At 52.3% G+C, this 21,942-nt stretch overlaps 1 protein-coding gene across 1 annotated transcript in view; it reads right to left on the bottom strand.

Moving 5' to 3' along the window:
* Window positions 1–21,942, bottom strand: part of OBSCN (obscurin, cytoskeletal calmodulin and titin-interacting RhoGEF) — a 158,023-nt gene that overhangs the window by 9,820 nt on the left and 126,261 nt on the right. The window contains exons 56-74 of the mRNA XM_061190097.1: window positions 14,080–14,158; window positions 13,733–13,857; window positions 13,380–13,577; window positions 12,703–12,735; window positions 12,458–12,556; window positions 12,077–12,295; window positions 11,583–11,655; window positions 11,219–11,286; window positions 9,781–9,897; window positions 9,487–9,626; window positions 8,904–9,104; window positions 8,696–8,778; window positions 8,244–8,417; window positions 7,314–7,470; window positions 6,860–6,976; window positions 6,612–6,776; window positions 6,347–6,505; window positions 6,016–6,193; window positions 5,317–5,430 (exon numbers count right to left, since the gene is read on the bottom strand). Coding sequence (XP_061046080.1) covers window positions 5,317–5,430; window positions 6,016–6,193; window positions 6,347–6,505; window positions 6,612–6,776; window positions 6,860–6,976; window positions 7,314–7,470; window positions 8,244–8,417; window positions 8,696–8,778; window positions 8,904–9,104; window positions 9,487–9,626; window positions 9,781–9,897; window positions 11,219–11,286; window positions 11,583–11,655; window positions 12,077–12,295; window positions 12,458–12,556; window positions 12,703–12,735; window positions 13,380–13,577; window positions 13,733–13,857; window positions 14,080–14,158 — 2,499 coding nt within the window. The remainder of the gene's footprint in view (window positions 1–5,316; window positions 5,431–6,015; window positions 6,194–6,346; window positions 6,506–6,611; window positions 6,777–6,859; window positions 6,977–7,313; window positions 7,471–8,243; window positions 8,418–8,695; window positions 8,779–8,903; window positions 9,105–9,486; window positions 9,627–9,780; window positions 9,898–11,218; window positions 11,287–11,582; window positions 11,656–12,076; window positions 12,296–12,457; window positions 12,557–12,702; window positions 12,736–13,379; window positions 13,578–13,732; window positions 13,858–14,079; window positions 14,159–21,942) is intronic.

Here is a 21,942-nt window from a genome sequence, read left to right as displayed (position 1 = left end):
GGCAAGGGCCGGGCTGGGGGACCCAAACCCAAGGAGAGGACATCTCCTTCTGATAACCAGACCCTCAATCACCTCGCCAATGATTCTGCAACTGTCCAGGGGCCTCCAAGGTACTGACCCCACCTAGTAGACATACTCGGACACCACCCATTTCTTTAATTACCCTCATCCAAATGCCCATCTAACATGTCCAGCTGTAACACATTTCTTTCCTGGGAGAGGGATGGTGAGATGTGCATCTTTCGCTACAAAGAATTCTTTCCTCCATAAATATGTAAAATTTCATAGATGAACACTTTCCAATAGCTCTGTACTTTCTGAACAAGGTTGTTTAAGTTATAACAGTTCATAAGCAGCATCTTGACTTCTGGTTCACAGGGAACCTTAAGAAACAATTTAAAAATATATCCCCCCAAAAGCCTCCAGCTGCCACCTCATTTTTCTGTGTCCCTGTATGATAATTCCAGGAAAGAGTTGTTCTCACTCTCTGTCTCCAGGTTCTTCCCTTTCCATCCTTTCCCAAACCCACACCTCTTGGCTTTCACCTCGTACACAAAACAGCCCTTGGCAAGGCTACCGGTGACACTGTCAATCTGTGGTCAATTCTCAGTCTTCATCTTGCTGTCAGAAGACAATTCTCCATGGACTGCTGGCATCCCTGCACAGTCAGATCCTCTGGGCAAAGACACCTACTGCCAGCACTGACACCCCAGGAGCCATCCAGGGCAGCAGAGACAAGTCCTCACCTTCCTTCCCTATGAGACATTTGCTTGTCTTCCAGGGCCGTAAGCCACTTCTCGCTCTGGAGGGAAGGATGGGAAGATGTGCCAGTAGCCCCAGAAAAGCTCGGCATCTCCTAAAACTTGGGGGTTCTCTCTTGTGGTAAAACCCACTGCATGAAGCTGACATCTGGTCCCTGGATGTGGAGATGAAGGCATGGGCAGCCCATGCTGCTTTTGCTGTGAGAAACAGCCTTTGTCTCTGACCTGGGGTCTTGTGTCTTTTGTTTGTATCTGGCTGGCAGGCTGGCTTGCTGGCTTGCAAGCCAAGAAACATCTCAGACCCTTCACAGTTTCTGATCTGCAATTTTGGCAGCAAGGAAGGGATACCTCTCAGAGACACAGCATCCCAAAAGAGAAAGAAAGTGGCCCGTGGGCCAGTTAACAGAACATGAGGGAGGTCCATGGGAATCAGCGGTGAACATACTGACCACACTTCATGGTCAGCTGGGCAGGAAACAGCTATTTGCTGTGAATGGAGAGAAACTGGGCAGGTGGCTGCAATCTGAGCACTGAGAAGTGGGTTCAAAGACAGACACTTGGATAGTGCCTTGGTTGATGTACTCTTTCCTTGCAGCGGGGACATTGCTGGTTCAGCCTCAGGTCAGCCCCACTTCCCAACAAATATTAGAACTCATGCTGAGTCCCAGGAAGGCTCCATTCCCTTCTTACCCCAGTCACAGAAACACACACCTACACTGGGTGCGAAGAGAGAGCCATCACCAATCCTGATGGGCAGAATGCAGGCAGGAGCAGGGCTAGAACTCAGGGATGAGAGGCATGGGCACCAATCACGTGCAGGATTCTTTTAGAGTTAACAGTAAAGGATCTCAGTGTTTGCTGTGAACCCTGGCTCGGGACAACTCCCTGATATAGACAAACCTCTACGGGGAACCATCAATAGCTGGCACATGGGCTCATGGCACCTGGATGGTGTCTAGAATGCTGGTGACACACCGGAGAGGGTGATCCAAAGAGATGTAAGTGCTTCCTGACAGGTGGCCCTGCCTCCTTGGAAAACTCACTCAGCCCTTACGGGAAGACGCAGAAAGAGGATGGGAGATGTTACCATGGCTCTGGGCCAGTGGAAACCCCTGCTAAGTGGACCCCATCCAAAAGGTCACCACCATGCAAGTTAAACCCCAGCCAGGCAAGGGGCACAGAGCCCCTCAGAACAATGTGATATGGTTTTTAAGTCAAGGGGTCCCTGAAGCTAAAACAGATGGGATCAGTAGTGACAATCTTGCTGTCCCGTTTAGGGCTTTGAGTGAGCCCAAAACACTGGATATTACTGAGCTATGGAAGTGTGTCTTGTTCCATCCCTGGCCCCTTCCTCCTCCTCCACCTTCACCTCTGTTTAAGAGAAAAATAATCAGAAGTGGGCCTTCGTCTCCCTGTGCCCAGAGGGACCAGAGGCCCTACATGCCCATCTGATATGCCAGGCACCTCAGGCAGGGGGAGAACTTAGATTTTGATGGCTCTGCTGGACACAGGCGTCTGATTCCACTGATGGGATGTGAGCAAGGTTCCCAGAGAGCAGGAAAAGTAATGTCACCTTGGGGTCAAGTCAGGGTGCCGTGACTGTGGCTTCTACCTCTGGACCCTGATGTTTGCTGTTTGGAATTCCCTGCTCCACACAAGGGTGGGGACACCCTACACATGGATAGGTGGCTATAGAGCATGTAACCAGCTCCAGCCCAGCAACCTATCACTTCCCAAGATTGCCAACAGAACCCCAGGAGGAGAAAGGAAGTTCCAGGCCTCCTGGGTGATGTGAAAGGAGCCAAGGTAACGAGAGAGGCCGAGTCCAAAATCAACAGCCAGAGAGAGTGGTGGCTGGCAGGAGATTGTCACCAGCCCAATCCAGTCACTGGTCCTGTGGCTCCAGCTGATTTGGACAGGGTGGCTGTAATAGGGTCTGCTGTGCAGGCTAACAGCTCCTGGTGGGAGTCCTGGGCATTGCAGCCACCTGCTTTTCCTTCCTGCTGGCATGCAAGGACCAAGACCAGAGGTCCCTGCATTCGCATGGGCATGATCTCTAATACACATCGCTGGTGCTCTCTGCTCCCTGCTGGCTGCCCCTGGGTGGGTGGGTTGGGGGGTGGATCAGGACTTGGCCCTCTCCCCTGACACTCAAGCTTCCGCCAAATGAATGACATTTTGCTGGCTGGTGAGTCTGATTTCTCCTGCCAGATGTTACTTTTCCTGGGAAAGGTTATGTGCTCACTGACCTTGAGATGTTGTGAACGCCCTGGCTATGCGGTTTGACACTTAACAGGCTATAGACAGGTGGGTTGAAGACACCCTTCCTTGGGTCCATGAACCGTGGAGGCAAAGTGAGGCCACTGAAAGGGCTCCCACCAGGGTTCCTGTGTGGAGCCATTGCACTGCACGTGGCACTGAGCTCCAGTGCATGCCAGACAGGGGACTGCCAAGAGAGAGGCTCTGAGATGAGGGGGGTGCACATCACTTGGGGTGGACCCCCCATCTGGCAGATGGGTGCCTCTCAGGGCCATCTGTGGTGTTTCCAACTGTGATGCTGCTTTAGGTCGGTGAACCGCCAGCTCTGGCCACACCACATGGCTGTGTATGCTGTCTGGAACACCTGAAGTTTGAGAACCTGTGTCGTCTATCACAGAAGCTGCCCAGCATGAATTGACTGTCTGACTGTCCCTTGCTTCCTCTACTCACTGGACACAGCTGTCCTCAGAGGGGTCAAAGCCTGCAAGCTGCTCACAGGGTAATGGTCAAGATGAAAGGGACAGTGGATTGTCTGGATACAGTTGGGAACCTGGGATCCCACTCTGACTGTTCCTGGGCATGGTGCATCCCTCGTTCCCCTCAGATGCAGCCCGGCGGGCACACTTTCCTGGGGGCAGCCCAGCTGAAAGGTGGCAGCTGAGAGGCTCATTCTTACTTCTAAATAACTTTTATGGAATGGCTTTGTCTCTCTGGATCCACCGTCACAGGTGAAAGTTTTGGGTGTGAGAAGGGATGGCAGGGGAATGGAGTTGCACTACATATGGGTTCTGTGAGGCAGCTGGGAAGGGAGCTCCACAGACCCCAGGACCCCACAGACTCCAGAAGGATGATCCCCAGGCTGCTGCGGGGGACCAGCTGTTGCTCCACTGACTCTGGCCTGAAGCTGACAGTGGGACTGGGACGGCCCCTCTTTCATGTCCCAGCAAAATGCCCCTGCATGTCTTCTCCAGCCCCATTCTTAGCCATTTGTGGGTGAACAAATGCCCCAGCTGGTTGCGAACAAGCAGGACAGGAGGACTGACTTCCCTGGGACAGCTCCTCCAAAACCAGGACTGGACTTGGCTACTGGGACTGAACTAGGGATTCAGGATTTACCTGCCAGCCCGGAGGAGACCTACCTGCCAGCCAGGTGAGGCCTAATTAAGAGTATCTTGGTTTACCTGGGAACCTGGACCACGCCAGATGGTCTATGCCACACTGTGATTTAGGGTGGGCGCTTTAGGCTGTACTGCATCAGCTTGACCTCAGAGGGGCCAGAGATTGAGGTCAGCCATGCAGGTAGTCAGCCTACGTGAATGCCCCAACAGAAACCCTGGACAGCAAGGCTCAACAAGTGAGTGTCCCTGGTTGGCCACACTCCGTGTGATGGCACACATCTGTGCTGACAGAAACAGGCATGTCCACACAACTCCACTGGGGGGACATCTGGACCACACCTGGATCCCCAACTGGACCCCACCCCATGTGCCTCTTCCCTTTTACTGCAGTAAACCAGAACCCTGAGTGGAACGGCTCTGCTGAGTTCTGTGAGTCCTAGTGAATCACTGAACCTGAAGGTGGTTATGGGACCCCCAACCTTGCAGTTGGTGTCCAGTGAGAATGGTCTTGGGCTCCTGAACTCGGTGTTCCTGGGGACCCCCAAACTTTGCAGCTCCCATCATACACAGAGTCAAATCTGAGACCCACACGGCAGCCCTCAAGGCCCAGCATTCCCCAGCCTCATTCCCCACTACACCTGCCTCAGCGCCTCCCCCTCCCCTGTCCTCCTGGAGCCTCACTGCCTATTTGGAGTTCCTCCAACATGTCTGCATGATGGCTACTCTCTGCCCTTCACTCTGCCTTATTTCTATGGCTGGTCACAAATATTACACATTTGTCTATGTGCTTGTCATCTGTCTCCTCCCCTAGAAGGTCAGCCTCCTTGGACAAGGTTGATCTGCCTGTTCACTGCACCTTCCCTGCACCTGGAATGGTACCTGGGCACTCAGCACAAACATGTCAAATGAGAGAGCTAATGAGTGAGATTCAGTGGTGGGCAGAGCCACTGCGTCAGAAACACGATGCATAGCTAAGCAGCCTCCGCCTCTGCCCCACCTCATCCGCCTGTGCACACTGGCCAGCCTGTCTTTGATTCAGGAGCAGGCAACTGGAACAGGAAGCCTGTCTCTTGTGTCCAGACCCCACCCTGGATCCCTGGCCCCCTGCCCAGCCTGATTCCCTCTGGGCAGCTCTTGCTTGTTGCAAGATCAGTATCCACTGGCCCCCAAAGGCCTACCTTTGTACCAGCTCACAATGGGCTTGGGTGTGCCCGTCACACGGCAGGCCAGTTTGACTGTCTCGCCCAGCTCAGCCGTGCAGTCGGCCAGCTCCTCTTCAAAATCCGGGGGCCCTGGGGATACATACGCAGGGCCTGGAGCACTTACCCGTCCCCTCAGGTGCACACCTGGCAGGGCCAGAGCCCCATGACCAAGGGTGTGGTTGCAACAGATACCACCCCTTGTGAGCCTTTGTCCATAGTACCACACTAGGGCCTGGATGGGCATTAGGGTGAGCGACACAGGTTGGCTGTATACTGGGGAGTGGTAGGGACTGTGGAAAAAGAGGGCATGTTGAAATGGGATCCTCGCTCCTGTTCTAAGCGAGGAAGCAAAACCAAGACTTCTGGGCCCTTCACATCCCTAACACAGTCTGGGCGCCTGCCTTGTGCTGGAAAGCCCCGAGTGAACCTCGAGGCTCCTCTCAATTCTGGTCAGGGCCAGCCCTACACTCTGACTAAGGGCTCCTGAGAGGCTGGGCTAACCAAGGGTAGAGTGAGTCACTTGCCCCAGAATCAAACCCCTTCCCTTGTGCCTGCCCAGGTAGGGGCAGGGCGCCAGAGCTCAGGACCTGCCAACCTGGGTGCCCCCAAGCCAGACAGCCAGGCTGCAAGGTTCAGCCTCCCATCCAGCCTCGCCTCATGAGCCCAGGCACTCACGCCACACGGGCAGGGCCAGGCGCTGCTGGATGCCACAGATCTCCTTCACCCAGGAGTTCTTGGTGATGATCGTCCGCGCCTGCAGCAGGTACTTGCGTACTGAGTCCTCCCGCTCATGCCAAACCTCGAAGGCACGGTCATCGCCCTCCACCTTGTCGTTCAGGTCGATGTTGCTCAGCTGTGGGGGGAGGACGCAGGCTGACTGCCCAGATTCAGGCTGAGCCATGGTCACCCAGGACAGGGCTGCAGGACCGGCCACCAGTCTCCACCTGCCCGCACATCCTGCATGGCCTCCCTCTGCCCACCCAGGCTCCGGTGGCACCCTGCAAACCTTCATCATGTTCCGGAAGACGTAGCTGAAGGTGTCAGTGCGCGAGTCCCGCCTGGGCTTGCAGACCACCAGGTGGTGGCGGAACAGGAAGACATGCCGGTGGTGGCCCTTCCACGGCATCCGCGCACCCGGTGCCCCCTCCCACACAATGAAGTGGCCCTGGGAGAGCGGTGAGCCTGCGGTCAGCCAGGCCCAGCCTGGAGACCAGCCCACCACAAGCCCTGGCCACCTGCCCAGGCCCTCCACTGCACCCGCAGCCCCAGACCTGGCGGATGGGCTCGCCTAGAGCCTCCAGGGTGCCCGGGTAGTTCTCCATGAGAGACACGTGCAGCTGGTTCTCGGCACGCTGCGGCAGGGCCGACACCACTGCGTAGGCCTGCTCTAGCAGTGCACAGTTCTGTCCATTCCGCGCCTTGTTGCGGATCAGCTCCTGGGGGAGACTGCGGGTCAGGGCGAGACCTGGGGTGGCTGGGCACGGGGGTGGCCCCGCAGCCCCTGGCCAGCCCTGCCTACCTTGAGGAGGGCCTGGTACTGCTGGACCCGCTCCACCGGCTGCTCCAGGAAGTGCTGCAGGGACGGCGGGGGTGGCTGCGAAGGATCTGCGGCTGACAGCACCTCCTCAGTGTATTTCTGTGGAAACCGCAGGGCTGGGTTCAGGGCAGGGGGGGCACAGCCTCCAGATGGCTTATGTCCCCAGAGCCCCAAAGCTGGTGGATCGGGGTCCCACACACAGACCCTCCTCCCCAGGTGGGCCCCACCGCTGCCCCAGGTGATGGCCGGTGTCGTTGTCTAACAGGTGAGCAGAGCTTGGGGTTGGGGGGGACCCTGCCCGCTTTTCTAAGCTAGGGGCCAGGGGGCCTGGGCAGGCTGAAGTGGGGCCTGAGCAGGGTCAGGGAAGATGATCTAAGAGCTGGAAGCCAGCATCAAGCCTGGTGAGTAGAGGCAGGGCTGACGGGCAGAGGGGCACCTTGTAGAACTCCTGCACGGCTGTGCTGACCATCACCGACTCAGCCTGCACTCGGCCCACCAGGAACTCCAGATACTTCTCAAAGGCTGCCTGGTTCTTGATGAAGCACATGGCCACGTCGTCATCCGTGTCGCAGTTATGCAGCTCCTGTGAGAAGCTGCCATGGAGGAGAACAGTGGTCAGGTGAGGGCTGACATCAGGACCCTCACCCACGACCCACAACCCAGCCCCAAACCCTCAGGTTTGGGAAGAAACAGCCTCCTGCCCAGGGCCGGGTTCCTGTGGATGACAGTGAGTGTTCTGGGCTGTGAGGGCCACGCATATGTGGTATTTCAGGGCGTGCACTTATGTGCAGGTGTGCAAGCACGTAAGGGAGTACGTGTCTGTGGGTGTACATGTATTCGTGTGTGTGCCATGTACATGTATGCCCACATGTGAAGGGCTGTGTGCATGTGCAGGTATGCACATGTACTTGTGTGTGCCCATGTACGTGTGTGCGCACATTTCTGGGGTATGTCTGTGTACTTGGGTTGCAGTGGGTAGGTGTGCCACAGGCACTTCCGGGGATAAGCCAGGTGCACGTGCCTGTGTGCCTGGGGACATGTGTGTCCTTGTACAGGTGTGTGGTGCACCAGTGGGTGAATCAAGTCATCAAAGGTTCTGTCTCTTCTCGACTCCTGCCCACTCTCCTGAAGTACAGCCCTGTCGGTACATGCATGTGCAAGTGTGAGCATCCACGTGTGTATGCACATGTGTGGTGTGTGTCCACGTGTGTGTAGGCATGTGTCTTGTGCATGTATGCCTTGTATGTGCACACATGTATCTACACATGTGAACGGTGTGTCCAAGTGTGTGTCTAAGCATGTGCGTGTGTACATGCGTGTACACACAGACCGGGGAATAGCCTTGAGGCTCACCCTGCGTGCCCACCTGCTGTGGAAGTGGCTGATGTCCTGCACATTTCGGAAGATGACTGCCTTCTGGCTGGCCACAGCCGTGGGCACGTGGGGGCAGCGGTCCAGGTACTGCATGTGGTGGTTCTGCAGGAACCGCAGCTTGCCCACAAAGGCCTGCTCCGAGCTCAGCAGCTCCCGGATGATGGAGCTGGGTGGGGAGACAGCCATGAGGGGAAGACCCAGGAGCTTAGCTGCTGAACCGGGCACTTCCAAGTCACGTGCATCCTGCTGCCCACTTTCAGAATGGGCCTGGAAAGCTGGTGGAGGGAGGGCACCCTCACACACCAGGCAGCCCCACCACACGAAGTTTCCAGGCAAGGTCCCGCCGGCTAGAGGCCAGCCCCAGGGGATTTGGGTGTAATTAGCATCTTGGAGTCCCCCCACAGGAACCCAACTTCCCACAGCTCCTGCCTGGTGGTCCCTCACCTCAGCCTCGTCTTGTACTCATCCTCCGATACAGCCTCCCCGGGGAACTCAGGGGCCTCAGCTGGCCCCCACTCAGGTGACAGCTGTTGAGAGACAGGAGAGGGTCATAGACAGCCTGAGCACTAGCCTGTCCTTCCAGGGCGAGGCTCCCACCTTCATGGGGAAGAGGGGTACAACCCCAGGACCACCCTTCCAGCCATCCAGGTACCTTGAGCCGCCTGTCCAGGTAGGCAGGAGACACCCAGCCTTGCCGAGAGAGGCTGGACTTGGTGGGTTTGGTACGCACAAGCCAGCGCAGCGGGTGCGCCGAGTCCAGCACCTCCACATACTGGCCCTCCCGCAGCAAGATGGCATCCTGCTCAGCTCCCAGGGGCAGGTAGTCAGCCGTGACCACATAGATGTCAAAGATCTGGGGGGGAAGTCACTGAGTCAGACCCGGAGAGGGGCCAGTGGGCCTCCCAAGGCCCCAGGCTACAAGGCCTCTGGAATTAAGTGGAGAAGAAGCAGCCATCCTGAGATTCCATGAAGTTCTAGAACAGGCCCAACCCATCTCTACTGATGGAAATCCTACCGGGAGTGCCAGGTGGCCCACCCCAAGGGGACAAGGAGGAACCTCTGGGGTGCTGGGGGTGTTCTGGGTCACAGTGGTGATATTGGCCACTCAGGTGTGTGCCCCACACCTCCTCTGCCCCAGCTCCCCCGGCCCCCTACACCAACTCCACCTTCAATCTGCCCCCGACACTCTCATACCCCCTTGCCCACCCTGCCCCACCCCTCCCCTGCCCATGCACCTCTCCCCGGGAGTCTCCATCCTCGGACTCTGAGGATGACTCTTGGACGCTGGAAGAGGGGCGTGACCGGCCATGCCGGGGGGACGCGGACGGCGTCTTGGACTCCTCATCGCTGTCACCTCCAGGCACCTGCAGTGTGGCTAGGGGACACAGGGCACATGATGCCTTTGAAGGGCCTGCCCCCCATGCTGCCCTCCCATGGGTCTACAGGGCATTCATGTGAGGAGGGGCCCCAGTCCTGGGGGCTCAGTCACGGCCACCCCTGGACCTCACTCCATCACCAGCTACCCTTACCCTGTGTGATCTTGGCTGACACCATCTCTGTGATCTGCGAAGTGAGCTTCTTCAGGAACTCTTCCGTGCCCACCTCGGCCAAGGACAGGTGGCCACAGGCCTCTGCTGCCGGGAGCTCTCCTGGGGGCCAGACCCTAGCTCAGCCAGCCGTGTGCTCCACAGATGCGCCCAAACACCTGCCTCCAGGCCCATCCTGGGCTTGGGGGTCAGAGGAGCCAAGGGACTTGGGCCAGAGCTGCCAGAAGCAGGGAAGGCTGACCACAACTAGGGGTCTCTTTGGCTCAAGGGCAACTGAGCCAAGGTGTGACTTAGGGGACCACAAACTCAGGGATGACAGTGGGGGCAGCAGGTGGTTGTGGGGAGAGCAGGCAGTCAGGGGACAGCAGGTAGCCAGCATGGTTGCAAGGCAGTGGGCAGGGGCAGCTAAGGGCAAAGCTGGGTAAATGGTCAGGCTGGGGTTGGAGCTTGGAGCTGTGGGGTCCCCAGTGGGGTTTGTGCCACCTCCATTCCTGTTGGCCACTTGGCCGCTGGTCTGGGAAGGGGCTCAGAAGGGACGGAGATCACAGGGAGCTCAGCCAGGAAGTATAATATGAGGGCAGGTTCTGGACACTGAAGGCAGGGGGCAGGACCCCAAATTGTGGCCCGAGGGCTGGGGGGCCAGACCCCTGGCAGCTGTGGTTTGATGGCTTCAGGTTGACCTTGATGGAAGTGGGATCCTTTGCAGGTGTGAGGGGCTGGGAGGAGTTGCTGGGGTTAAGGGGGAATGAGGGCGGCTTGGGATGGGGGCAGCACAGGGAAGGGAGGGATGGGTAAATTAACAAAGCAGGTCAGTGGAGAAGTGATCCCAAAGGTGGGCAATGGGTACATGGGGTGCACAGCTCCCTCCTCTCAACTTCTGTGCAGACTCAGTATTCTCCATAAAACAATTTTTTAAATATGCCAAGGTGCTGGGGCCCTGTGCAGGTGGCCAGGAAGTGGCTGGACATGTCAGCGGGCAGGCACACTTAGAGACTGGGAGTAGTGGGACCCAGCTTGGGGGCAAGGGGAGAAGCCCAGACAAAGTTGGGGCCCTGCCGGCAGCATATCCAGCACCCGCCTCCCCGAACTGCCCTCATGCCAGCCCTGACTCAGAAGCTGCCTGCTCCTAGGCATCCATACAGCCCCCGGGACATGAGCTCTAAGCCAAGGGCTGGCACAGCCCAGGGGCCCCCACGAGCTTCCACATCCTCGAGGGTCAGAAATGGCCCGGAGACCAACCAAAGCTCAGAATTAGGCCCATAAGAGGGCAGGGAGGCCCAGCCCAGAGCTAGGCAAGCAGGTGTTCCTAGGGCCACACGGTCCGGAGGAGCCTCACGGTCCTGGGGCCTGCCAGCTGGGCAGCCTCCTCCACACCTCCTGTCCCCCACCCCGCACAGATGTGTGCCCACCGAGCCCGTACCTTTCCTCTGCCCAGCGAGGTCAGTGAAACCTGAAGGCTCCGACATCTGTTCGGAAACAGCTTGGGTCCTAAAGGGGGAGGAGGTATCCTGAAGGGCCTGACAGAAAAGAGGGTCTGGGGGCAGTGGGCCTGGATGCCACAGGGCCCTGGGGAAGTCCTCTCTTTACAATGGGGACCCAAGCCACATGGCCCAAGAGGGGCAGAGCTGGGCTGGGATCTGTGATGGGGCTCCCTCCCCAGCAGCAGCACTGCCCCCCCCCGCCCAGGGCGAGGACCCCACTCTCCCAGGACCTGCACTCCCAGGATCCGCACTCCCGGGACCTCACTCCTGGCCCCTCTGGCTCTTGAGCAGCCCCTCACTCACCCCTGCAGGAAGGTGGAGATGAGGGCCTCCTTCACCCTGGCCTGCTCCTCCGCTGCCCCAGCCTCCTTAGGTACTGTCAGGAGAACAGGGTGAGCGACCAGGATGACACCTCATACCCTTGAGCTCTGATTCTGATCGGGACCCCTGTCAGGGATGCCTGGACCACCCCCCAGGGGGCCTTGGCCCTGTCATCTGGAGCCCCGAGGAAGACTGTGCCCAGTGTCCCAACTTGGCCCACGGTCATCCCACCACTGGTAGGGACGGGAATGGGGTCTGCACTTGACTCACCCACGCTGGGAAGAGCTGAGAGGGACCCAGGAAGAAACCACTCAGGGCGGCAGGGTGTTTCTAGGAGGGGGTGTTTCTAGGAGGGTCTCAGCTAGCTGAGCGGAGCCCACAGGGTGGGGGTGGGAGCTGGCCCATGAGCTCTGAGGCTGCACACTACCCACACTGCCCCTCTCCCACTCCTGGCTGGGTCACCCATGCCCACTCACAGCCAGAGACGTGCAAGCTTGCGGAACAGAGGGCCTGGCCAGCAGTGTTTGTGGCGATGCAGGTGTAGGTGCCCTGGTGCTGTCGGTCCACATCCAGAAGGACCAGGTTGTGCTGCTGGGCAGAGCTGGCCACTGTGTAGCCCGGCGTGTGGCGGCCGATCCACAGCACACCCTGCTCAGCCTCTTCCCGCAGCCAATGCACAGCTGGGGGTGGGTCTCCTGCAGGCAGGAGTATATGGTGGACAGTCTCCCCACACCAGGAGGGTGGCTCTGGGAGGCAGGGGTCACCTCTGAGCCTCCCTAGGAGGGTCCTGAGTGGGGGCAGGGAGGGGACCTCCCTGGGGGCTCTCCTGAGTGGGACAGGGAGGCAGGACATCTCACCTTCAACCTTCACTGAGAAGGTGATGCTGGAGCCCTTCTTCACTTTCTTGGAGGTGAACTTCTCCAGGAATCGGGGTGGTACCAGCTGTTGGTGTACATCTGGAGAGACATGGGGCGGCTAGTGGTAAACAATCACCAATGCAGAGCCCCAGTTCCACGTGGTCGTCCCCCTCACGCACCCTCACTGAACCTGTTCCCAGTGCCCACCCCACCCTCCCTCCCTCTGCCCTCTGGGGTCGGCTCACCGAATGCTGGCTTCTCTTCTGGTTCATTGGGGCCTGAAGAAAGCACAGAAGTCAGATCTACAGCACCAAGGTGCCCCCTCCCCTGAGTGGGCCTGCCTAGCAGGGTGTGAGTCCCGAGGGTGGCCCCACCCACTCCTACACACAGCACCTTTCCTAAACCTGGTCATGCAGACATGGAATTCACACTCAGTCCCCACGGACCAGATGGAATGTTACCCATGCCTGCCCAGGAGTCTGGGGCGTTGCTCTGAAACCAACTCGGGGATGCTTGTGCTCAAAACGCCACACTGAAGCAATGCCGCAGGCAGTGTTGGGTCCCTAGACCAGGGCAGATTTGGGCAAGACTTGGAGTCACCTTGTAGTGCTCAGAACTTTGGAAAATAAGGAAGTTCAGACCTCTACTCCCCAAATTACTACCTGCCTCTTCCTCTGCAGTCTACGGAGGGCCCCATGTTTGCCTGGGCCTACTCCACCAGCTAGCTACCCTGCTTGCTGATCAGTTTTCATGGGCCCCACGCCCTCTAAGGGCCCATGTTCTCTGGGAGCCAGCTTCTGGCCACCCGTGACTTCTGCACACAGGGGCAGTGACCACTGGGCCCTAGCTCCCAGGCTTGCCACAGCATGGTTTATAGGTGGACATCAACCTGGGTGTGGACACCAAGCTCTGCTGCACCCACCTCGGACCAGCAGCCGAGCAGACGAATAAGCAGCACCCACGGTGTTGCTGATGTAGGCCGAGTACTGGCCAGCATCCTCGCTGGTGACCGAGACAATCTCCAGGGTGTGCAGTGTCTTCCTGTCCGTCATGCAGATGTGTGCAGATGCAGTCAGGGGCTGCCCATCTTTGAACCAGTACAGTCGAGGCGTGGGGTAGCCTGGGGCCACAGGGGGAGTGGTTAGCACAGGGCCACAGCCCAGTGGGCACCATGCCCTCCATAGGCCCTCAGAGACCCCTGGGTGATCTAACCCTAACCCTAACCCTCCCTCTGGTGGGAAGCAGCTCCTTGCCCTTCATCCCTCTCCCCCTTACCTTTCACCTTGAGCTGGAACTTGGCCAGACGTGTGCCGGGGGCCACCTGGAGATCTTTCAGGTCCTCCACGACCTGCGGCAGCTGCCCCTCCTCTGAGGTAGACTCCGTGCCCTCCTGCTCCCGGCTGGCAGGGAGAACAAAGAAGGGGCAGATGTGAGATGGACCAGTGAGGGGTCCAGGACAGGAGGGGACCAGGGTCAAGTGTGGATGGCTTCTGAGGTCTCCTCTTTCCTGGACAGAGACTGCTGTGGCCTGGTTGAAGGCTCCAGGATTTGGATTCTGTCAGTCCAAGCCAGCATTGCCACCCCCTCAAAGGGCCCAGGACCACCCCTGCATGGCCCTCTACCTGGACAGGTAGCCTTGGGCGCTGAAATAGGACGAGGTTTCCGTGGCCTCCGCAGCAGTGTCGTAGTCGGTGCTGGTCACTGAGGATGAAGGGTGGAGCTGAAGCGAGGCCTGCACCCCATCTGCCTGGGGAACGGGTCCCACCCCAGAGGCTACCTGATTCTCACTGCACAGCCATTCCTGGGAGCCACTCACACTTCTGAGTCAGAAGGCATGGGGGACACAGCTATCCTGTGGCCCCTCCTTGTCCCCAGGCTGTTACCAGACCATGTTTCCAGGCCTATAACTAACTACAAGACCCAACAAATTATAAATACTGGGCTTCATAAATAGGAGACAGTGGCAACAACAGCATCTTCCAGTTCCAGCCAACTAAGGAACAAGGATAACACAGGCCTCAAAACCAACAGCAGGGACTTCAACTTCTAGCCACAATGGAGAAGAGGGGCTGGATTTATCATCTGCTAAGGTCTGAATGTTGTGTCCCCCCAAAATTCATATGCTGAAGTCCTAACCCCCAACATGACGGTGTTTGAAGATGGGATCTTTCTGAGGTGATCAGGCTTAGATGAGGTCATGAGGGTGGAGCCTCATGAATGGGATTAGTGCCCTTATAAGAAGAGACCCCCTTGCCCCTTCCCCCGTGTGAGGACACAGTGAGAGGATGGCCATCTGCAACTCAGAAGAGGGCTCTCACCAGCACCCAACCATGCTGGCACCCTGATTTCAGACTTCCAGTCTCCACAACTTTAAGCAATAAATTTCTGTTATTTAAGCTGCACAGTCTATGGTACTTTGTTATAACAGCCTGAACTAAGACACTGGCCCCCTGAAACAACCAAAGGAAAACAAACACAATACACAAAACAATGGTTATGATGTTATGATTTATAATAAGAAATATATGTTTGGTCTTCCTCCTGTTCCTGACTCAGAGCTCCTAAACCCTTGGAATTTCCTAAGTGAGGAGAGGCACAGAGGTGGGGTTTTTTATGTTAATGAAGTGATTTTCCAAAAGCCCCTAAGGATGGGGGCTGGTTGCCAGGGTAACCAACCATGTGACTAGAAGGTTGGGACCCCCTGACATCCAGGGAGGGGAGAGGGGCTGGAGATTGAGTTCAATCCTAGGAATAAACCTACCTAAGGAGGCAAAAGACCTGTACACCGAAAACTATAAGATGCTGATAAAGAAATCAAAGACGACACAAACAGATGGAGAGATATACCATGTTCTTGGACTGGAAGAATCAATATTGTCAAAATAACTATACTAAAATAATAAATAAATAACTATACTACCCAAAGCAATCTACAGATTCAATGCAACCCCTGTCAAATTATCAATGGCATTTTTCACAGTAGAACAAAAAATTTTACAACTTGTATGGAAACACAAAAGACCTTGAATAGCAAAAGCAATCTTGAGAGAAAAAAAAAACGGAGCGGGAGGAATCGGGCTCCCTGACTTCAGACTATACTACAGGGCTACGGTAGTCAAGACAGTATGGTACTAGCGCAAACACAGAAATATAGATCAATGGTACAGGAGAGAAAGCCCAGAGATAAACCCATGCACCTATGGTCAACTAATCTATGACAAAGGAGGCCAGAATATACAACGGAGAAAAGACAGCCTCTTCAATAAATGGTGCTGGGAAAACTGGGCAGCTACACGTAAAAGAGTGAAATTAGAACACTCCATAACACCATACACAAAAATAAACTCAAAATGGATTAAAGACCTAAATGTAAGACCAGACACTATAAAACTCTCAGAGGAAAACATAGGTAGAACACTCTATGATATAAATCACAGCAAGATCTTTTTTGACCCACCTCCTAGAGTAACGAAAATAAAAACAAAAACAAACAAATCGGACCTAATTAAACTTAAAAGCTTTTGCACAGCAAAGGAAAACCATAAACAAGACGAAAAGACAACACTCAGAATGGGAGAAAATATTTGCAAACGAAGCAACTGACAAAGGATTAATCCCCAAAATATACAAACAGCTCATGCAGCTCAATATCAAAAAAACCAACAACCCAATCAAAAAATGGGCAGAAGACCTAAATAGACATTTCACCAAAGAAGACATACAGATGGCCAAGAGGCACGTGAAAAGATGCTTAACATCACTAGTCATTAGAGAAATGCAAATCAAAACTACAATGAGGTATCACCTCATACCTGTCAGAATGGCCTGCATCACAAAATCTAAAAACAATAAATGCTGGAGAGGGTGTGGAGAAAAGGGAACCCTCCTACACTTTTGGTGGGAATGTAAATTGATATAGCCACTATGGAGAACAGTATGGAGGTTCCTTAAAAAACTAAAAATAGAACTACCATGTGACCCAGCAATCCCACTACTGGGCATATACCCTGAGAAAACCATAATTCAAAAAGACACATGCACCCCAATGTTCATTGCAGCACTATTTACAATAGCCAGGACATGGAAACAACTTAAATGTCCATCAACAGAGGAGTGGATAAAGAAGATGTGGTACATATGTACAATGGAATATTAGCCATAAACAGGAACGAAATTGGGTCATTTGTAGAGATGTGGATGGACCTAGAGACTGTCATACAGAGTGAAGTAAGCCAGAAAGAGAAAAACAAATACCGTATATAACGCATATATGTGGAATCTGAAAAAACTGTATAGACGATCTTATTTACAAAGCAGAAATAGAGACACAGACATAGAGAACAAACCTATGGATACCAAGGGGGAAAGGGAGGGTGGGATGAATTGGGAGATTGGGATTGACATATACACACTATTGATACTATATATAAAATAGATAACTAAGGAGAACCTACTGCACAGCACAGGGAACTCTACTCAATGCTCTGTGGTGACCTAAATGGGAAGGAAACCCAAAAAAGAGGGGATATGTGTATATGTATAGCTGATTCACTTTGCTGTACAGTAGAAACTAACACAACACTGTAAAGCAACTATACTCCAATAAAAAATTTTTTTTAAATCACCAATGGTCAATGATTTAATCAGTTGTGCCTGTGTAATGAAGTCTCCATAAAATCCCAAAAGGATAGGGTTCAGAGAGCTTCCCAGCTGGTAAACACATGGACACTGGGGGAGAGTGGCATGCTTGGCCCTGCCCCTTCCCACGTGCCTTGCCTATATGTCTCTTCCATCTGGCTGCTCCTGAGTTATACCCTTTTATAATAAAGCGCTGATCTAGTAAGTGAAATGTTTCTCTGAGTTCTGTGAGCCACTTTAGCAAATTATTAAAACCCAAGGAAGGGGGTCATTGGAACCTCTAATTTATAGCATGTTGGCCAGAAGCACAGGTGACAACCTGGACTTGCAGCTGATATCTGAAGTGGTGGGGGAGGCAGCCTTGTGGGACTGAGCCCTTAACCTATGGGATCTGATGCTATTTCCAGGTGGATGGTGTCAGAATTGAGTTGAACTGTAGGGCACTCGGCTGGTGTCTCAGAGAATTTCTTTCTGTGGGAAAAAAACCCCCACACACATTGGAATTGGGTACAGAATCATCAGAATGGTTAAGATGAATGAAGGAGAGTGATGTATGAGAGACAGGAAACAACAGTGAGCCCTATAATTGCCCCAGCTTCCTGACTTAAGTTTACAGGAAAAGGAAACTGAGGCAGAGCCAGGCAGACCCTGAGTTGAGGAGACAGCTGATGTCCTGCGAGACAAAGGCAGCCTGTGCCCATGGAACAGAAAACCAGAGAAAAGAAAGCTGCACAGAGAGAGGGCCCTCTCCCTCGAGGATGCCACAGAGCACTGATTGGCACATGCACACAGGAAAGAGCCATCTGAAAGCACTAGAGGAAGTAGCACCAGAGGAGCACGAGGGCTGGAATAATGTCTGTTTACAGTCAGATTAGAAACTTTCATAATTCACAGGGCATCAGGTTGAGTACTCAGGAACACTCTCACTTCAGCAGATGAAGATGATCAGCTTTGGACTGAGCACTGCCTTGGCCCCACATAACAAATCACACAAGCCAGACCCAAAAGGATCAAGCTGCTTCCAAGTAACACACCGTATTACTCAAGAAGACCTGCAGAAACACAAAATATCCAGCTCCGAACAGGGTTAAATTCACACTGTCAGGCATTCAGCCAAGACTGTCCGACATGCAAGGAGGCAGGAAACACACAACCTATAATGTGTAGAATAATCAATTGTCAAAACCAAGTCAGATTTGACACAGATGTTAGAACTGGGAGATAAGGACATTAACACAGGTATTAGAACTGTATTCCATGTGTTTGAAAAGTTAAGATGAGATATAGAACATATAAAAAAGACTCAAGTAGAACTTCTAGAGATAAACAATACAATGGATGGGATTGATAGCAGATTAGATACTACAAAAGAATAGTGAAAATAAAAGCATAGCAATAGAAACTATGAAAAATGAAATGCATAGAGAAAGAAGAATTTTATTAATAAAAATGGAAAAGGATTATTAGTAAGCTGTAGTACAACTTCAGGTGGCTCGATTATGTGTAACTTAAGTTCCCAAATGAAGGGGGAAAGAAAAAATAATTGAAGAAATAATGCCTCCCCCAAATTTCAAACTTAATGAAAACTATTAACCCAAAATTCCTAGAAGCTCAATTAACTGCACAAGGAATATAAATAAAGACAATTGCACCAAAGACTAGGATCAAATTACTCAAAACCAATGATAAAAAAAAGTCTTAAAAAGTATCCAGAGATCATGTTTGCAGAAATTGAGAAGCTGATCCTAAAATTCATAAGAAAATGCAAGAGACTCAGGATGGTCAAAAAATCTTGAACAAGAACCAAGTTGGCAGACTCACAGTTAAAAATTTCAAAACAATATTATACACGGTTACAGTAGTCAAAACAGTGTGGTAATGGCATAATGACAGACATTTGGATGAAAGGAATAGAATTGCGAGTCAGAAATAAACCTACACATTTAATAGAAATTCGTTTCTGACAAGAGTTCCAAGACAATTTTATGAGGGAAAATAGTCTTTTCAACAAATAGTGCTGGGACAACTGGATTTCCACAGGAAAAAAATGAATTGGGGCCCTTACCTCATACCATATACAAATATGAACTCAAAATGTACCAAAGACCTAAATATGAGAGAAGAAAGCATAAGTGTAAATCTTTATAACTTTGGATTAGACAGTGGTTTCTTAGCGTGACAAGTACAAGAAACCAAAGAAAAAGTAGATAAACTATACTCCATCAAAATTTAAAACTTTTGTGCATCAAAGAACACTCAAGAAAGTGACAAGACAACCCACAGAATGGGAGAAAAGATTTGAAAATCATATATCTGAGACAACTAGGGCACGTGCTGGATACTGGTGGGGGACCCCAACGCCCAAGGAGACAGGAAGAACCCCCAAGCAAACCAGCAGGACATGAGGGGACTGAGGGGGAGGAGAAGTGGAGGTTGGACAGGACCAGCGCCCCTGAGGTGTGGCTGAGAGGGGGGGAGGGGTTCCCATGCCTGGGGGGACCCACGGGGGCTTGGATCAGAGGGGAGTGGGCCCAGCATTTCCCGTGCTCAATCGGCTGGGGACGTCTGCCCAGCTCTCGGGCCAGGTCCTATGTCCTCAGAGGTCCTCTCCAGGCCAGGTTGGTCCTGGGGATGTAGGAGGGAGGCCTGGGAGATCAGGAGAGGAAGGTGGGAAGGGCCCTCTGGGACCAGAGGAGCAGGAAAGGAGCAGAGGGAATTTGCCCCGCCCACTCGAACCAAGGAAGCCTGCTGGGCTCCAAGGTGGGGTCCCCCACCCCCTGAGACCAGAGGCAGGAGACACTCCTGGGCCCCTTCTGTTCTGTTGAGCCTAAGCCCCACACCCCACACCCCCCAGGGCCTTTTCCAGCCCTGTGGGTCCTAAGCATAGGCCCTACCCACTGCCTAAACCTTAACCCTGCTTAGGCCCTGCCCTCCATAGCCAAGGCCTTTTCCACCTTTTTTTTTTCTCCTCCTTTTTTTTACTACTGTGATTCTGTTTTACCTTCCAGTTATTGTTTCATCTATATTTTTATTTTTATATTTTTTCTAACATATCTGTTAGTTTCCTAGTCTAATTTTATTTTTTACTTTGTTATTGTTCTTTCTTTTTTTTTTTTTGCTGTCCTGTGCGGCTTGCAGGATCTTGGGTTCACGAGCTGAAACTCCTGTGGTGGGAGGTCTGAGTCCGAACCACTGGACTAACAGAGGAACTCAGACCCCAGGGAATATGCATCAGAGTGAGGTCTCCCAGAGGTCCTCCTCTCAGCACCAAGACCCAGCTCTACCCAACAGCCTACAGACTTCAGCATTGGAAGCCTGAGGCCAAAAAACCAGTAAGACAGGAACACAATCCCACTCATAAAAAAAAAAAAAGAGATGGCAAGAAAAATATGTCATGGATGAAGGAGCAAGGTAAAAACCTGCAAGACCAAATAAATGAAGAGGAAATAGGGAATCTAACTGAAAAAGAATTCAGAGTAATGATAGTAAAGATGATCCAGAATCTCAGAAATAGAATGGAGCCACAGATTGAGAAAATACAAGAAATGTTTAACAGAGATCTAGAAGAACTAAAGAACAAACAAACAGATGAACAACACAATAATTGAAATGAAAAATACACTAGAAGGAATCAATAACAGAATAACTGAGGCAGAAGAACGAATAAGTGAGCTGGATGACAGAATGGTGGAAATAACTGCCAAGGAGCAGAATAAAGAAAAAAGAATGAAAAGAATTGAAGACAATCTCAGAGACTTCTAGGACAACACTAAACGCACCAACATTCGAATATAGGGGTCCCAGAAGAAGAAGAGAAAAAGAAGGGGTCTGAGAAAATATTTGAAGAGATTATAGTGGAAAACTTCCCTAACATGGGAAAGGAAATAGTCACCCAAATCCAGGAAGCACAGAGAGTCCCATACAGGATAAACTCTAGGAGAAACACACCAAGACACATATTAATCAAGCTAACAAAAATTAAATTCAAAGAAAAAATATTAAAAGGGAAAAACAAAAAATAACATACAAAGGAATCCCCATAAGGTTAACAGCTGATTTTTCAGCAGAAACCCTACAGGCCAGAAGGCAGTGGCAGGATATACTTAAAGTGATGAAAGAGAAAAACCTACAACCAAGATTACTCTACCCATCAAGGATCTCATTCAGATTCAACAGAGAAATCAAAAACTTTTCAGACAAGCAAAAGCTAAAAGAATTCAGCACCACCAAATCAGCTTTACAACAAAAGCTAAAGAAACTTCTCTAGGCAGGAAACACAAGAGATAAAAAAGACCCACAAAAACAAACCCAAAACAATTAAGAAAATGGTAATAGGAACATACATATGGATAATAACCTTGAATGTAAATGGATTATATGCCCCAACCAAAAGACACAGACTGGCTGAATGGATACAAAAACAAGACCCATATATATGCTGTCTACAAGAGACCCAATTCAGACCTAGGGACACATACAGATTGAAAGTGAAGGGATGAAAAAAGATATTCCATGCAAATGTAAATCAAAAGAAAGCTGGAGTAGCAATACTCATATCAGATAAAATAGACTTTCAAATAAAGACTGTTATAAGAGATAAGGAAGGACACTACATAATGATCAAGGGATCAATCCAAGAAGATGATATAACAATTGTAAATGTTTATGCACCCAACATAGGAGCACCTCCATACATAAGGCAAATACTAACAACCATGAAAGGGGAAATCGACAGTAACACAATTTTAGTAGGGGACTTTAACACCCCACTTACACCAATGGACAGATCATCCAAACAGAAAATAAATAAAGAAACATGAGCTTTAAATGACACAACAGGCCAGATA

The sequence above is a fragment of the Eubalaena glacialis genome, chromosome 4 (assembly GCF_028564815.1).
Source record: "Eubalaena glacialis isolate mEubGla1 chromosome 4, mEubGla1.1.hap2.+ XY, whole genome shotgun sequence".
Classification (NCBI taxonomy): Eukaryota; Metazoa; Chordata; class Mammalia; order Artiodactyla; family Balaenidae; genus Eubalaena; species Eubalaena glacialis.
This window is presented reverse-complemented; position numbering and strand designations above follow the sequence as displayed.